Below are 16,758 nucleotides of genomic sequence, written 5' to 3' on the forward strand. Positions count from 1 at the left end.
CTCTCTCTCTCTCTCTCTCTCTCTCTCTCTCTCTCTCTCTCTCTCTCTCTCTCTCTCTCTTTCACCTTTTGTTTCCGCAAGAATGAATACGAAGTAAACGACCATCATTAGACGTTCGGGAGTTCGGCCTTCCCTCCTGGAAGAATTTAATTACGATTTTCTAATGACTGATAATTAGCGGAGGCAATTATACCCAAACCTGTGTGGGAGATGAAACCATCAATTTGTTTTTTAGTATTGTTATTATTTTCAACTCCGCTTCGGTTATTGGGGTATCTTCGAAAGCTCGGGAAAAGCTAGTTATCAGATCTATTGAAGCAGTTCTAAATACTTTTCATGTTATTATTATTATTATTATTATTATTATTATTATTATTATTATTATTATTATTATTTGAGTAAGTATAACATGAATGTGGCATTCTTTAGTCATTTGCCAAACAGTATTCTATGATATTTGCTTAAATAACTGAATGATCTATAGTTATCACTGCACCCATTATTATTATTATTATTATTATTATTATTATTATTATTATTATTATTATTATTATTATTATTATTATCCTTTTACTGAACTTCATTCCATTGTATTTCTTCCAACAACTGTCAAATAATTCCTAGCCATCACAACAATTATTATTATTATTATTATTATTATTATTATTATTATTAAAAATACAGCTGAATATACAAGAAAATAATAACACAACGAAAGAGCAATGACAGAATACATTGCTGATCCCCTCCTACAAAACTAACAGGAGAAGAAGAAGAAGAAGAAGGAAAGAAAGCTTTCAACAGAGGAATGTTGAATGCCATTCCATAACTCTCTACATAACTTCACAAACACCAATGACCCACATTCCACTCTACTTACGATGCACCAACGTCATCATCATCATCATCATCATCGTCATCGTCATCATCATTATTATCATCACCACCACCATCATCATCATCACCTTTAGTTTCTCGAGCGGTCCTTGAGTCTTACCTGGAAAAGGAAGAAGATGAGTATGAATCCAAGAGTCACTATCTGTTGTTGTTTGCTGTCAAAGTTATTGTTGTTGCTATAACGTCTGGTTTTGCATTTAACGTCGATTATTATTATTATTATTATTATTATTATTATTATTATTATTCAGAAGATGAAACCTATTCATATAGAACAAGCTCACCACAGGAGCCAATGACTTGAAATTCAAGCTTCCAAAGAATATGGTGTTCAATAGGAAGAAGTAAGAAGAGGTAAAGGGAAATATATAAAGAAAAAAGAAAAAAATTAATAAATAGATAAAAATGTATTAAAACGCAAGGAGAATAGTATTAGGGTAATAACACATTGCATCTTCGCTTGGACTTCTGAATTCCAATTGCACGACATCCTCTGGAGGAATAAAGGATCTCTGGAACTTTGTAGAAGTTCGACAGCGAGGCAAAACATTTACCGCATATTGGTGCTTCTGCCGTTCAGCGAATCTGGTTGCTCTCAGCAGGTAAAGGGGGGATCAGGGATCGATTGTGAATGTGAAAGATCTCTGTTGAAATTCAACTTATGAAAGAGTGACAAACAAGAGACCATCCGTCACAGTTGTTTGACGTGCCTTTACCTCGTTGTGTAGGAACCTGATATGCTTTTTAAAAGTAGCAATTGTAATTTTTTTTGGGGGGGAGATTATTAAGATTCCTTCCTTCTCCTCACGACAGGATTCCCAGGCTGATGACTGATGGCCTCTCACGCGACAACCTCAAAGTCATGTCCATCAATCATCACTTTCTCGTTCCTGACACCCTCCTTCTTTTCCTCCGGCTTTCCCTCCTCCTCCTCCTCCTCCTCCTCCTCATTTTCTCTGACTCCACAACTACCACATCCTTTTCTACCTCAACCTACTCCTGCTTTCATCGTTTCTCCCTTTTTATATCTCTTCTTCATATACTTTTCACCTGCCTTCCTTCCTTCCTTCTGTCTGTCTCTGTCTGTCTGTCTGTCTCTTTCTCCCTTTCTCCGTCTCGCTTGTTAAAAACACCCATAAAATGACATTGCTTCATTCTGCTCTGAATGATGCAAAAGTGCACTGACAGGTTTAGATCACTCTAATAAAACTTTATGCTTATTCATTCATAGCCGTTATTTCCACGTAAAGGATAAAAGAAAATCAATACTTATCAGATTTATGTAAGTGGGATTCTTGGGCTTTGCTTCTTCCTGACTGTAGTCACAAATGCTTTCCATACGCGAGGATATTAAATCTCTCGATTTGTAGACAGGCGGTACTCATAAAACAGAAGCCGTACAAAGACAGACCGGCTCAGAGAGAGAGAGAGAGAGAGAGAGAGAGAGAGAGAGAGAGAGAGAGAGACCCTTCCCCACATAAACCTGAACTAGGCACAAAGACACACACGATCTGTCATTTGCCTCAACCTTTATAATTACTGACGTTGATTGTTCCAAATGGCAAGTTCGTGTCCCTCACCTGTCAGGTGGAATGTGCACTAAGAATACTGTCATCACTGCGCGTGCGCGCATTTCCCCCCCCTGTGCGAAAAACGATCACTTCCGAATAAACAGGAAGTGCTTCGGTTTCTTCCTCGGCAGGGGAACAATGTCACATTCCATTACTCGTCATAAGCTACCCTTAGAATGGGTAGCTTTATGGCGGGAGGTCATGATAGGTGGAGTCTATTCAAAGCGTGATGTTCATTCAGATTCTATGGAACAATTCTGTGATTTATTTATGCCAAGGATTAATTATTAAATCATATAATATCGCAAGTAAAGGTCAGCGGGGGAGTTGAAATTACAGTCATGTATTTTGAAACCTGAATAGGAGGGTCAATCATAAAAGATTTTTTTATTAATATTACAGTCATTAATTTGAATCTTGAGAATGGAGGGGGTTAATGAAAAACGATGTTTAAAAATTGAAAAATCTCTTGGCATCGTTTCGTTCTTCTGTTACTTATCAAACATATATATTACAATTGATACTGTATTATCAGCCTGTATTTGTTATGCCATGAAATGAGTGTTGCATGAGTCATGTTCGAGAAATGAATCATGGTGAGAATATGGGAAAAGATAAACCTCAAACTTCTAGTTTTTCTTTTTTTTCATTCATTCCAGCCTTAAGCACCATCATTATCCTTCCCTTTCTCTTCGGAGAGAGAGAGAGAGAGAGAGAGAGAGAGAGAGAGAGAGAGAGAGAGAGAGAGAGAGAGAAAGAGAGAGAGAGAGAGACAATGGTACAACAAATCAAAGTGTTACTTCTGAATGGCAGAACCCCTTCAGGGTAGGGGGTATCCACCCAGATCCCCTCCCCCCCCAACTTCTATAGCTTTCACCGGCGGCTTACAGAGCAGTAGAAGACTTCGTGACTCGAGACGAGCTTATCTACAAGTGTAGCTCGTAACGAGAGGCTACCTGCTGGACGCTGTAATTACGAAGAGGTAAGATGGTTCTTTTGCAGACAATAGGTGGGGAGAGCCTTTCGTCATGACCTCGATGTCATGACGATGTGAAGGTGAATGGAGAAGGAAAAACAGGCTCAAATGCAGTTCTCATTAAGTTTTCATTTGGGATACGATTTTTGAAAGCATAATTCATTGCTCTTCCTTTGAATGCATAAAATATTTCACTTCTTCAGTGTACTTCTGAGGTACCTATTTGAATTATAAGATAGATCACTTTTACTTCAAGGTATAGAATACAAAAATTTTTGTGTGTATATTTTGAGTACCCTTTTTGGATGTATAAAATACTGCACTTATTAGGCACCTTTTTTGAATACATGGAATGAATTGTTAATGATAACTGAAGCGTAAACTTGCTAAACTGAATAATATATACAACAGGTATGTTACTGATCATTAAAATGATCAGCTTACGCAAATAAAAACAATAATAGCACTTGTTCAGTTTAGTAATAAAAAATCTAATAAGCCTATAAACTTTTTCATAGGCATCCAATTCAACCCCTTATCCGATTCTGCATCTCATTGCGCCTCCATGTCTGACTGAGTTTGAAACACAAAAAATTAAAAAAAATATCCAGAAAGTCTAAAGTCATGCAGACTCCTCCTGCAGGAAAGATGACACCAGAAAGATAAATGGTCACGTTTGTCAACGTTGTAACTTCATTTTCCGCTCCACTTCCTGCCCCCAAGGGAGGTTGTCTGGTTTGATTGGTATATACGCAGTCTTCAGAACCTGAGTTACCGCCATTACTGGTTTCCCCTCACGACTCGTAGGAATCGTGTGTGTGTGTGTGTGTGTGGGTGAGTGGGCGTGGGTGGGTGGGTATCGAATGAAAGAAATAGCAGCCAAATCGGGATGTTCGCCGGATATTCAGATCTATTGTTTTATTTTCTTTTTAATGCCAGAATATACTTCTCTCTCTTTTTCCTTGAAGCTGGAAACAAATTTGCATTTTGAGTATTGGTATCGCATATTATAGTCCTCCTGATATATTTTATATGTGTTCAGCAGTATTTATCATAGAGCTTTTTCTATCTAAATGTTGTGACGGCAACAAGTCTTGCAATTCATTAGCAAACCCTCTGTCTCTGTGTCTCTCATTATTCTCTCACTCTCTTTCTCTTAGTGCAAATGGTAGCAAATTTTTCTCACAAGCAAACAGAACTGCGTTCAATTCCCAAACTGGAACGCGGAAATGAATGGTACAGGCTAGTTTCCGTAAAAATCCAATATTTCTCTGATGATCTAAGCGGTAATTAAGTATCTGATTGTCAGACAATGACGTGGGTTGTAGCTAGAGTGGAAAGAGAGAGAGAGAGAGAGAGAGAGAGAGAGAGAGAGAGAGAGAGAGATAAGGTATGTAAAGGGTCAGTGCATAGTCAAAAAGCATACCATATTGTAAATCGGAAACGGGAAGAGGGGGTCTGCCAAAATATAATCCTCAAAACATCGAAGCAAAATGGCTTATAAATTGTTCATATGATATTCCAACTCTCTCTCTCTCTCTCTCTCTCTCTTAAATTAATTGGAGATGAGTCCGAAGATTCCCCATAAATCCCTTCGCAAGACGACGAAGCTCTTGTTGGCTATTTCGCCATCTCGACTCTCAGTAACTCGCACACTTTTGTTTTTATTTCACTTTCTTGAAGTTTATCGCAATTTGTGTCATTTGTATGTCTCTCTCCGCTGCGCTCTGGAGAAGATCCGTCACGCTGCCTGTTTGTGGCTGAGAGATGTGATGAAACATTCCACCATTTTTTCTTTTTTCTATTTCAAGGTGGTAGTGTTGAAGAGAGTGGTCTCGTCTTCAGTAGTATACGAGTGTATGTATGTATGTATGTATGTATGTATGTATGTATGTATGTATGTATGTATGTATATATATAAATATATTATATAATATATATATGTATGTATAAGCATATATATATATATATATATATATATATATATATATATATATATATATATATATATATATATATATATATATATATATATATATATATATATATATATATAATTCTTCCTCACATGACAATCGAACCCCGGTCTCTTAAATGAAAGGCCAGGGAGCTGTATTTGTACACACTGATAAAAAGATAGTTATATACAAATTTCTACATTTTTTCCACGACAAATCCTACTCTGATGAGTGACCTCAACATAACACAGCACTAAAAATAACTAACGTATTACTAAAATTAACTTAGTTAAGGTCAAGGTTAAAGAATCAGAGAACCAAAATAGCTCTTTTAAGGAGCAAATAAAGACTGCAAACGTGAGGTAACAAAATAGTCTCTTTTTCCACTGAGGGAGATTTTCCAGTTCTTTTCCATAATTAGCTCTTGGGAGAAACTCCTAAAGATAATAATGCAGTTGGTGCCAATGGAAAGGAGAAAGCTAAACAACATAGGAAAATTGAATTTCCAAATATCAAGCAAAGATTAAAGTATTTCCTACTTTTGAAAGGAAGAGCTTGGTGACCTCTCTTTATGTTCCAGCAGCGAGTCATGGCCTGCCTTTGGAAATGAAAACACTAATGTAGGTTCAGTAAAATTAGAAAACGAATAAGACCACAAAGAGAGAGAGAGAGAGAGAGAGAGAGAGAGAGAGAGAGAGAGAGAGAGAGATTAGTCGTTCCCAGTCAATTGGAAGTCATGGCCTGCCACTGAAAGTCTTACTTTTACAGGAAGGGAAAGAAAGAAAGATGGCAACTATGTAATTAAGGTTCTAAGTGCGTGTCTTCCCCCCCAACCTCTCTCTCTCTCTCTCTCTATCTCTCTCTCTCTCTCTCTCTGGCCTCCTTGCTCTTCTCGCATACCAATAGCCCCGAGTTCGATACTCTAGACCAGGCGAGGAAAGGAACGGTATGCCAAAGATTTCTAAGAATCCAATATGCCTTTCTTGACCTAGGCAATGATTTGTTAAATGGTTGGTAACCGATTGTTGTGGGCCGCAACTGGGAAAGAGGAGATTGAAAAGAAAATAAAGAATTAAAAGAAATAATAGCCACGAGGGATCAGTACGTTTATCAAAATGAAGCTTGTCAAATCAAATTGAAAAGGTAAAACGTGGGAAACCCATTACCACATTCGCTATATATTATGTCATTGGAGAATTCTCTCTCTCTCTTGGGACTGCTCAAACTTCACTGGGCCTTTTACCTCAAAACTTGTGCTTTTTATAGTGTCTTATGGTCCCTCTACCTCTCTCCTTCCTCTTCCGTTCTGGTCTCTCCCCTGCGGCCGCAAATCAAGTGAATCATTAAGTCCTCCTCATTAGTCCTCCCCCAAGGCTTGTACTTTTGTAATTGGTGGCGGATCATCCGTAATCAAAAGACTCTCGGTCCCTCACATGTGCCGACAGATGCGTCTCGAAAACTTTCCCTTTTCGGGAGACGAAAGGTAAGCAAACGTTTTGGCTTTTTATACCCGGAAGCTTTAATCAATTCCTTTACGTGTGATTTTGACTAAGTAGAGTGGCCTTCGTAGAAATGCTGCTCTTGGCCGAAGACGCGAAGGAAGATTGCTGTAAAAGTGTTGCGGTTTTGGAGGGAATGGGTTCTGTAAATGCTTTGCATCTTCTGAATACCTTCATGGAATCTTGTTCTTTGTCTGTGATTCAACAGATTTACGTAGCCTTTAACTGAAAATCTCGAAAATCTGTAACGTTTTCATTACTGCATGCTAATCATCTGCATCAGGCGATGGCCAACCCAGGTTAGAATGTGCTACCCTCAACCCCGCAATGCCTCTATCGACTTTCTCTTCGGTAAATCCGGGGGTTATAGCGCCTCCTTGCGAAACCCTTATTGACCCTAAGGGCATAATGGCTGGTCCCATAACCCTGCGCTAGCCATTCCCAAACCCTTATTACATATCAAAGCGATTATGAGTTATGCCAAATCTCATCATCTGTTAGTGACCACCGCCAGCCTAGTTCACTCAGATCGTAAATGATACTAAAATTAATGTAATATTGTATCCCACGACTACTGAGCGAACAGCGAGATGCTGAGACTTCCCATCTACAGGTAAGTCGTGATCTTTTAATTACCCTCTCAAACAAAACCCCCCTGCACAGGTAGGTGGTCCGTGACAGGCGAATCTAACTCTTTTATCACGATGGACACAAAGGCGGTTTTGTTTTGTGGGGTTTGGAGTCGATAGTAGAAGGAATGTAGACTTTATTTGCCAAAGATGTTTTATTACTGGTAGCAGTCTCGGCATGTTTACAAAAGAGATTATATCACGTTTATCTCGTCACAAGGGTCATATTAAGGTACATATGAGGCAAACGAAGTCGTATTTGGAGTTGATTTTGGCTGCTACAGTCAGGTTTATTGGTGAATTAAAACCAGTGATTTCATCTGAATGTGATGCCTTTGTGAAAGATTTGTAAATATATTCCTGATTTTCAGGATATACATATTTATATTCTTTATATTTAAGTGATATTCCGAAAAAAATGAACCAGTCAATTATAATTCGGAAATAAAATGAACTTTCATTCACACATGTTCTAAGAATTACGCTAATCTTCTTTACCGGCGTGACTTTCTTTCCTTCCTGTAACCACCTTCATACCAACGAGCCTCTCGTCGTTCATCTGGCAGCAGGAGAAAAAGCGAAAGTACGGTTGCCTGATGTACGATGTCATTATGAATTACAAATTCATTCATGCCTGAGGTAGGGAGCCCTCTAAAAGGCCTGCTAAAAGTACCGCAGATGAAGTCGCCCTTCTCCTTTGACGGAGATGAAGGTAACTATTATAAGGTTAAGAAACTTTCAACTAATTGTGGATTTCTGAATTTATCCGCCTATTAAACTTTCAGCTAAAAGCCTTCAGATACATAATTTTCTATATCTGAAAAAATTTCAGATACTGACGAAAGGTTGATTATTATTGAAAGGAATGGATGGCATCTATAATACATCTATAGGGTTTCAGCTAAAAATGGAGTACAGACCATATGAAATCTAAAAATTTTTCGGTTAAAGCTTTTCGCTAATGATGGAACACTGACTATTATAAATCTGGAGACTTTCAGAGACGGTACACAAAGTATTGCAGAGGTAAAACTTCCAGCTAAAAGTTTAGGGTAGGAAAAGAATACTGACTATCATAGCTCTAAAAGCTTTCAGTTAAACTTTTTAGCTTTTTAGCTGCAGATGCAATGATGAGCATTATACAAAAAACAACCAGCTGAAACCTTCCAGATAACGATGGAATGCTGATATAAAACTTTCGACTGGAGATGGAATACTAACTGTTATAGATCATAAAACTTTTAGCTCTAAACTCTCAGTAGAGGATGGAATACTGACTATCAGCAGCCAAAGCGCCTTGAGTAATATTGAAATGTTAGCTAAAAAAGGTTCCAGCTACAGATTTAGTGCTGATTATTACAAATCGAAAACTCTTAAGGTAAAAACTGATCTGACGATAGGAAACTGACTATTATAGTTGAAAAAAAAAAAATCTTTCTGGCAGATGACCTTGGTTAAAAACAAGTGGGTAAAAAAAAAGGTCACAGACCTCGAGCAGCCAGGAATTGCACGCTACAAGGAACTGGCTATCTTTCAGTGCATTCAGTCAGTGAACACTATCGCTTTTGCATCGCAAATGGATAGGCAGGCACACACACACACACACACACACATATACTTTTATATATATATGTTGACTAAAACCACATGATACCATTACATTTCAAACATTTTCTTTTGCACACTTCCTTCTATTCACATAGTGCATGTGCCACATAGCGTATGAGTGTGTGTGTGTGTGTGTGTGTGTGTGTGTGTAAAACGCTCTTTCTCAGAAGCGACTCTCGCCCTACTTTTGGGATGATTGCTTCGGGCCTAAGTTTTCGGGTACACCGCTCTATCCTTTATGATGCCCCGCAACATCTTTCTCTCCAAGGCCCTCGAGGAGTATGTAAGGGTTTCCAAGAGTCGCTGATGCCTGAAGGATAAGAGAGAGAGAGAGAGAGAGAGAGAGAGAGAGAGAGAGAGAGAGAGCAGGGGGCGGGGGCACCGTTTAATAGTAATACCAACACAGATCGAAACCGTAGATTTCAACGCTACTTTAGATACCTATCCATTGTGAATTCCAGCATATTGATGTATAGTAACCGTGGAGACTTAAATGCCACATTAAATACCAATTCATTGTAAGTTAACAATGATCACGTAATGATTTGTAGTCAAAGATATTGTCAAATAAAAGTAAAATACCTTCTCATGAATAACGGGAGGCTGTAGTTACAAAAACAACAACAACAACAACAACACAGTAACAACAACACCAACAACCGGTACTGACCCACAGACCAACAACGACCGAACGAACCCACCTTTCCCCAAAAAGAAAAGTTCCCTTTGAGCCCAGCATGGTAATGGCGTTTGAGAAGAGTCGAAAGACCGGTATTGGGCGGTAGGGATGGGGGTTATGGGGACGGAGCAAAGATGCAAGGCTGTTGCTGCTACAGGTTCAGGACAAGTTTCGCTTTCTCTAAAGCTCACCCCGCAGAATTTGGGACACGGATTTCTCATGATGATGCCTGGGAGGTACGCCAACAGGACATGGTGAGCGGACGTGGGAGGCCAGTGAGGATAATATTTATGATGGAAAATTAGTGTTTCCATATTTTTCTGGCACAGTTTTTTTTTTTTATTCGTTTGCTTCAGGTGTTGACATTCACGCACATGTGGCTTCCACAGTCCATTCGCAAAGCCTCAAATATCTCCAGCGCTTTTTCAGTCTTCAGGAGGGATAAACAATACGCTACAATACTGCTTAATTTAATCTTTCCTGAGACGACAGCTGTTTCGACCGTATCTGGTGATCTTCAGGGTTAATCTAGAATCTTCTAGATTCACAATGGAATCAGTATTCTCGTCCATTATATGCAGGCTAATGACACTGCTACTGCCTTAGTCACTATTTTGCTATAACTGCAATGATTAACTTTATGAGAGTTTATGCGTTTGGCTCCTTGTATCTCTGTGCAGAATAATTATTTCTGGATGCACATATGTTAATGCTCAGCAGATTATACGGCCTCAGAGCAAGGGTGAAAGATCTTTCACCCGGTCGTTTCACTTTCCTCGTGTCCATATACGCAGTTTATATCTTACGTTTTAATTCCTCGCATAGAATTATCACGTGATATATACAGTATATATATATATATATATATATATATATATATATATATATATATATATATATATATATATATATATATATATATATATATACATATATTTATATATATTATACACAGAGACACACATGAATGTGAATATATTATATTGTATAATATGTATATTTATATATATATATATATATATATATATATATATATATATATATATATATATATGAAAATAAGAAGGCCCATAAAACACTATTTAAATGTTGAAACCATATATTTACTTGTTTCTGTGCCCCTGTTCACTGGTAGAATATGGACAGGTGGAAAGTTACAATGGTATATATACAAAAACATGAAGGTGTGGCCTTAGGCCTCCGATGTTAAGGAGGTGGCGTTTCTTAAGAAGGAGGAGATTGACCAAATTCCTAGTGGTTTTTGGCCTCATTAGCTCCCGTTTGGCGATGGATCTGGCGGTCGCGTTTCTTGGGTCATCTTCTTCAAAAAGGGTGCGAGGATTAAGGTGTCAATGGCGTCCGATTTCCAATGTCCTCCTGACAGGTTCATATTGTTGGTTTGATTGATGATAGCAGATTCCAGCATCTTTCTTTTGTACGGACAGCTACTCTTGAAAACCAACTCCGCCCCACTCCAGTTAATGACATGCCCTGTATTTCTAATATGTAGGAAAATTCCCGAACTCTCCGAAGCGTAACGTACTGATCTTTTGTGCTCTGTTATTCTTTGCGAGAGCGATCTACCTGTCTCGCCTACCTGTCTCGCTGGAATCTGCTATCATCAATCAAACCAACAATATGAACCTGTCAGGAGGACATTGGAAATCGGACGCCATTGACACCTTAATCCTCGCACCCTTTTGAAGAAGATGACCCAAGAAACGCGACCGCCAGATCCATCGCCAAACGGGAGCTAATGAGGCCAAAAACCACTAGGAATTTGGTCAATCTCCTCCTTCTTAAGAAACGCCACCTCCTTAACATCGGAGGCCTAAGGCCACACCTTCATGTTTTTGTATATATACCATTGTAACTTTCCACCTGTCCATATTCTACCAGTGAACAGGGGCACAGAAACAAGTGCCCGAAATATATGGTTTCAACGTTTAAATAGTGTTTATGGGCCTTCTTATTTTCATATTACACTGTAGTATTACAGGAAAAGACATTTATATATATATATATATATATATATATATATATATATATATATATATATAATATATATTATATATATTTCCAAAACAGTTTGGTATATGAAGCAAACTGACGCAGATACTCATCAATATATTATCAGAGTATCTTGTGATCTTTCTGTCTTTTAATATTAATAAAAAACGAAACAAAAGTTCAAATGTTTTCGTCATATTAATTTCAAAGGTACAATTAAAACCCAGCAAAATGTATGAACGAACAACCAAAATGAAACTCTTCCCGTCCATACCCCGTTTCACAATTTCGATGAAAGTATTAGCTCATTCCGAAATCCTACGCGAGGAGTTTTATGGGCGACATAAAACATTCCTTTTTTTTTAGAAATGACATCTGAAATTTCCTTGACGATTTACTGCTTATATGGGGGTTGAAGAAGGGTGGAATTGCCGCCATACATTGGAAAGGTAAAATAACGTAAAATGTCACTACGGAGCTTCGTAAAATGGCCTTACTCTCTTTTGTTTCTTTTGCTGTCTTAGCTTTCTACGCTCTTCTTCAGTCGTCTACCATTTCAATCTTCTCTGCCATTCAGAGCTAAGCTCTAGAGAGTTAATCCCGGTAGGGGGTTAGTGCCGTCAGTGCACCTCATGCGGTGCACTGTAGGCATTACTTGGGGTTCTTTGCAGCGTCCCTTCGGCCTCTAGCTGCAACCCCTTTCATTCCTTTTACTGTGCCTCCTTTCATAATCTCTTTCTTCCACCTTACTTTCCTCAACCCTCTCCTAACAATTGATTCATAGTGCAACGGCAAGGTTTTCCTTCTGTTACACCTTTGAAACCTTTCACTGTCAATTTCCGTTTCAGCGCTGAATGGCCTCATAGGTCCCAGTGCTTGACCTTTGCCTAAATTCTATATTCAATTCAATTCAAATCAGAGTCAATACTTGAATGTCTGCTCTCCAGAATCACAGAAGAGAAACTATAAGTTCTTGCTTCGAGGAGATTCCTTCGCCGAAGGCAATAGTAAGGTTTTTGCCATTTCACAAAGAATGTTACAAAATGACGTTTATTGAGCGCTATTAACTTCAAATTACGACGCCTTCGTGTGGGGTTTCTCTTTTATATAAGAAAATGAAAGCTTTCGCATGAGTAAGTTCACTTTATGCTGAGAGTACCGATGTTCTGATTGAAACATACACCTTTATGTAAGTTTTGCAGTCCTAATAATTTTCATTATAATGGTGATGGAGAATATATATATATATATATATATATATATATATATATATATATATATATATTTATATGTAAATATATATATACACTATATACAGTATATCTATATATATAAATATAAATATATATATATATATATATATATATATATATATATATATATATATATATATATTATATATATATATATATATATATATATATATATATATATATATATATATATATATATATATATATATATATATATATATATATATATATATATATATATATATATGGTGATGGAGCCTATACATACATACATATATATATATATATATATATATATATGTATATATATATAGATAGATAGATAAATAGATAGATAGAATATGTATGAGTGTGCGTCCAGGAAACAGATTCTTCTATAAACTTAAATTAATAAAGATAACCATAGAATGTCCAAAAATAAACTTTTTGCTAAATTTTTTTCCCGCTGAAGATCTAACCTCGAATAGCATGGCAAATTTTTGGTAATTATAATCGAAGGTTCACCGTGACGTCATTATCAAATACTAAATATTTTAGCAGTGACTATTTAAAGTCAATAAAACTCGTTATTACAAGAGAGGTCCAAAAAAGCAGTGTACCGATCAAAATTGCTTAGTTTTTTAATGGCATTTGATTACAATGTTCAATAGTTTAACAATATTCATTGGAAACTAAAATAATTCGAAAATGAACAAGTAAAAAATGAGCCGAAGTTTCTTCGGCGCAATCAAGTTTTCTGTCCAGATGTGGCCTCAGCCGCGGCCCATAAAACTTAGCCACAGTCAGGTGGTGGCCTGTGTTGTTGGTACCTATAGTACGATTATGGCTAACTTTAACATTAAATAAAATAAAAACGACTTAGGCTAGAGGGCTGCAATTTGGTATGTTTGATGATTGGTGGGTGGATGATCAATATACCAATTTGCAGCCCTCTAGCCTCAGTAGTTTTTAAGATCTGGGGACGGACAGGAAAAGCGTGGACGGACAGACAAAGCCATGTCAATAGTTTTCTTTTACAGAAAACTAAAAAGTAAATAATAATATCGTACAGGAAGGTGGTATACATTTAACTGGTTTAGAAGATATACATTGAGAGATATCAGTTTCAATACAGTTCGTTATGAAAACTTCCCAAACAGATAACACTCTTAGAGAAATCTAATTTCAAAGATTTTGGTACGTGGCTTAACTTAATGAGAACGGAAATAAGGCAAATGACAGACCTAGTTTTCAGTGAAAGTCATGTACTGAGAATTCATTAAATAACGGCTAGATTAAGGTCTGTAATTTTCAGGAGGACTCATGGACTGAAAATTCATAAAATAACGGCTAGATTGAGATTTGCGATTTTTCAGAAGGATTTCTGTACTGAGAATTCACTGAATAACGGCTAGATTGAATTCTGTCATTTTTCAGAAGGACCCATGAACTGAGAATTCATAAAATAACGGTTAGACTGAGATCTGTAATATTCAGAAGGACTCATGGACTGAAAATTTTCATAAAATAACGGCTAGATTGAGATTTGCGATTTTTCAGAAGGATTTCTGTACTGAGAATTCACTGAATAACGGCTAGATTGAGTTCTGTCATTTTTCAGAAGGACCCATGAACTGAGAATTCATAAAATAACGGTTAGACTGAGATCTGTAATATTCAGAAGGACTCATGGACTGAAAACTCATAAAATAACGGCTAGATTGAGATTTGCGATTTTCAGAAGGATTTCTGTACTGAGAATTCACTGAATAACGGCTAGATTGAATTCTGTCATTTTTTCAGAAGAACCCATGAACTGAGTATTCATAAAATAACGGTTAGATTGAGATCTGTAATTTTTCAGAGGGACCCATGGACTGAGAATTCATAAAATAACGGTTAGATCGAGATCTGTATTCAAAAAGACTCATGGACTGAGAATTCATTAAATAACGGCTAGATTGTCTCCTGTACTTTTTCAGAAGGATTCATGAACTGAGAATTCATCAAATAACGGCTAGATTGAATTATGCAATTCTTCACATGAACTCATGAACTGAGAATTCATCAAATAACGGTCAGATCGAGATTTGCAGTTTTTCAGAACTCATGGACTGAAAATTCATTAAATAATAATCTGATTGATTTCAGTAATATTTTGGAAGGATTCATGAACTGAGAATTCACTAAATAACTGCTAATTAGAATTCTGTCATTTTTCATAAGGACTCATGAAAAAAAATTTTTCAAGTGACGGCCAGATTCACATCTGTAATTGATCAGAATTCATCAAATGAAGAAATAATAAAATTACATACACCTTTGAGAAACAAACCACCAAACGAAATCGAAAGAAAATCAAAGCTGCGGCAAAAACTGGTAGAAAATGGAATCGACAGGTCAATGAATGAACCGCCAGAAGTAGTCGGCCGTCTCCCACTGACCCACAGAACTCCTTCCGCGTCCTTGCCTTCACCGGCGTCCTTCAAGGCGAACACCGACCGCCGCTGCTGTTTGTTGTTGCTGGGATATGCCGATTCCCGATACGTTTTAAAGGAAACAGCTACCAGGCGTTTATTTCTATTGGGGGAAGCGTTCGCGAAATCGTTTTGTTCGTTGAAATTTCCGTTCGAGAAGGGGTTTTGTGGTCGGAAAATAAAGCAACTAATATATTAATATGGTTGGTGATGGAAAAATAATCTAAAAATCGAAAATTACTGAAGAAAAAAATATTGTAATAATTGTTGTAATTAAGGAATCACTGCCCAAAAATTCTAATTTTTTATGTTTGGGATTATACGCGCGACTAAAGAGAACGAAGCAAACTGTATATGAAATTATACGATGCGCACAAAAATAAAGAATCATTTACAAAACTTAATTTCTTTTCTTCAACTGAATAAGTGTTTCAGTGTCCGATAAAGCCTAGCTCTACATTACCCTGTATATTGCCTTTCCTTCGTACTCTTTAATCTTAACGTCGCAAAACCTGCAATATGCACTTCCACCAACTTAACAGAACTGAGCTGCTTTGCCTACCTTCAACATGGTGGTGAGATTCAAGAAGTTCCGTTGACAGAGATCACCAAATGTTGTACTTGAACACGGGGTCACTCAATACACTGTCTGTCCTCACGCGTTAACACCTATTTTTATTTTTTTAAAGTTTTCTTGATTAAAGTTTTCGTCCAGTTTACGAATTCGCTCTCCTTTCCCGTATAACTTTCCTTTTCGATAAGCACTGTCAGTCTAGGTGGTGCCTTCAGGCGCCCTTCCAATAAAACAGTCGTAGGATATAAGTTGCAGTCCCTGAAGGGAACGAACGACAACAACAACACGGGGAGGAGGCGCTGTTGCCTCTCGCCAGCCAGCCCCGACCGAAACAAACACGCCCTCGACACCGGCCCCCTCTTTTATACCTTCTTCGTGAAAGTTATCCGAGCCCCGGCGAGTAGAGCAGTAGTACTACCAGGGTCGCGAGAGCTCAGGTGGCTGCTGGCTGCTGCTGCTGCCGCTGCTGCTGCCGCTGCTGGCTGCTGGGGGTTATGGTAGTAAGAGAAGCGATGGCAAGAGAAGCGTTCGTGTCTTCGAGTTTTGAGGTATTTCTGAGGGCGAACCGCTAGCGTCTTTTCATAGCTAAGACTGCCCGTTTCTGCTCTGCCTACCGCAATGAGATCAAGTCATATATGGTATAAAACT

General features: G+C 37.7%; 1 protein-coding gene across 2 annotated transcripts in view; it reads right to left on the reverse strand.

The window, feature by feature from the left end:
- The window catches only part of LOC136837019 (nascent polypeptide-associated complex subunit alpha, muscle-specific form-like), a 60,115-nt gene extending 43,659 nt beyond the window's left edge, over window positions 1-16,456 (reverse strand). For both annotated transcript variants that reach the window (XM_067101562.1, XM_067101561.1), the window contains exon 1: window positions 16,099-16,456. In XM_067101562.1, coding sequence (XP_066957663.1) covers window positions 16,099-16,107 — 9 coding nt within the window. In that variant the 5' untranslated portion in view covers window positions 16,108-16,456. The remainder of the gene's footprint in view (window positions 1-16,098) is intronic.
- Window positions 16,457-16,758: the final 302 nt, after the last annotated feature.

This window comes from Macrobrachium rosenbergii, chromosome 57, assembly GCF_040412425.1.
Source record: "Macrobrachium rosenbergii isolate ZJJX-2024 chromosome 57, ASM4041242v1, whole genome shotgun sequence".
Classification (NCBI taxonomy): Eukaryota; Metazoa; Arthropoda; class Malacostraca; order Decapoda; family Palaemonidae; genus Macrobrachium; species Macrobrachium rosenbergii.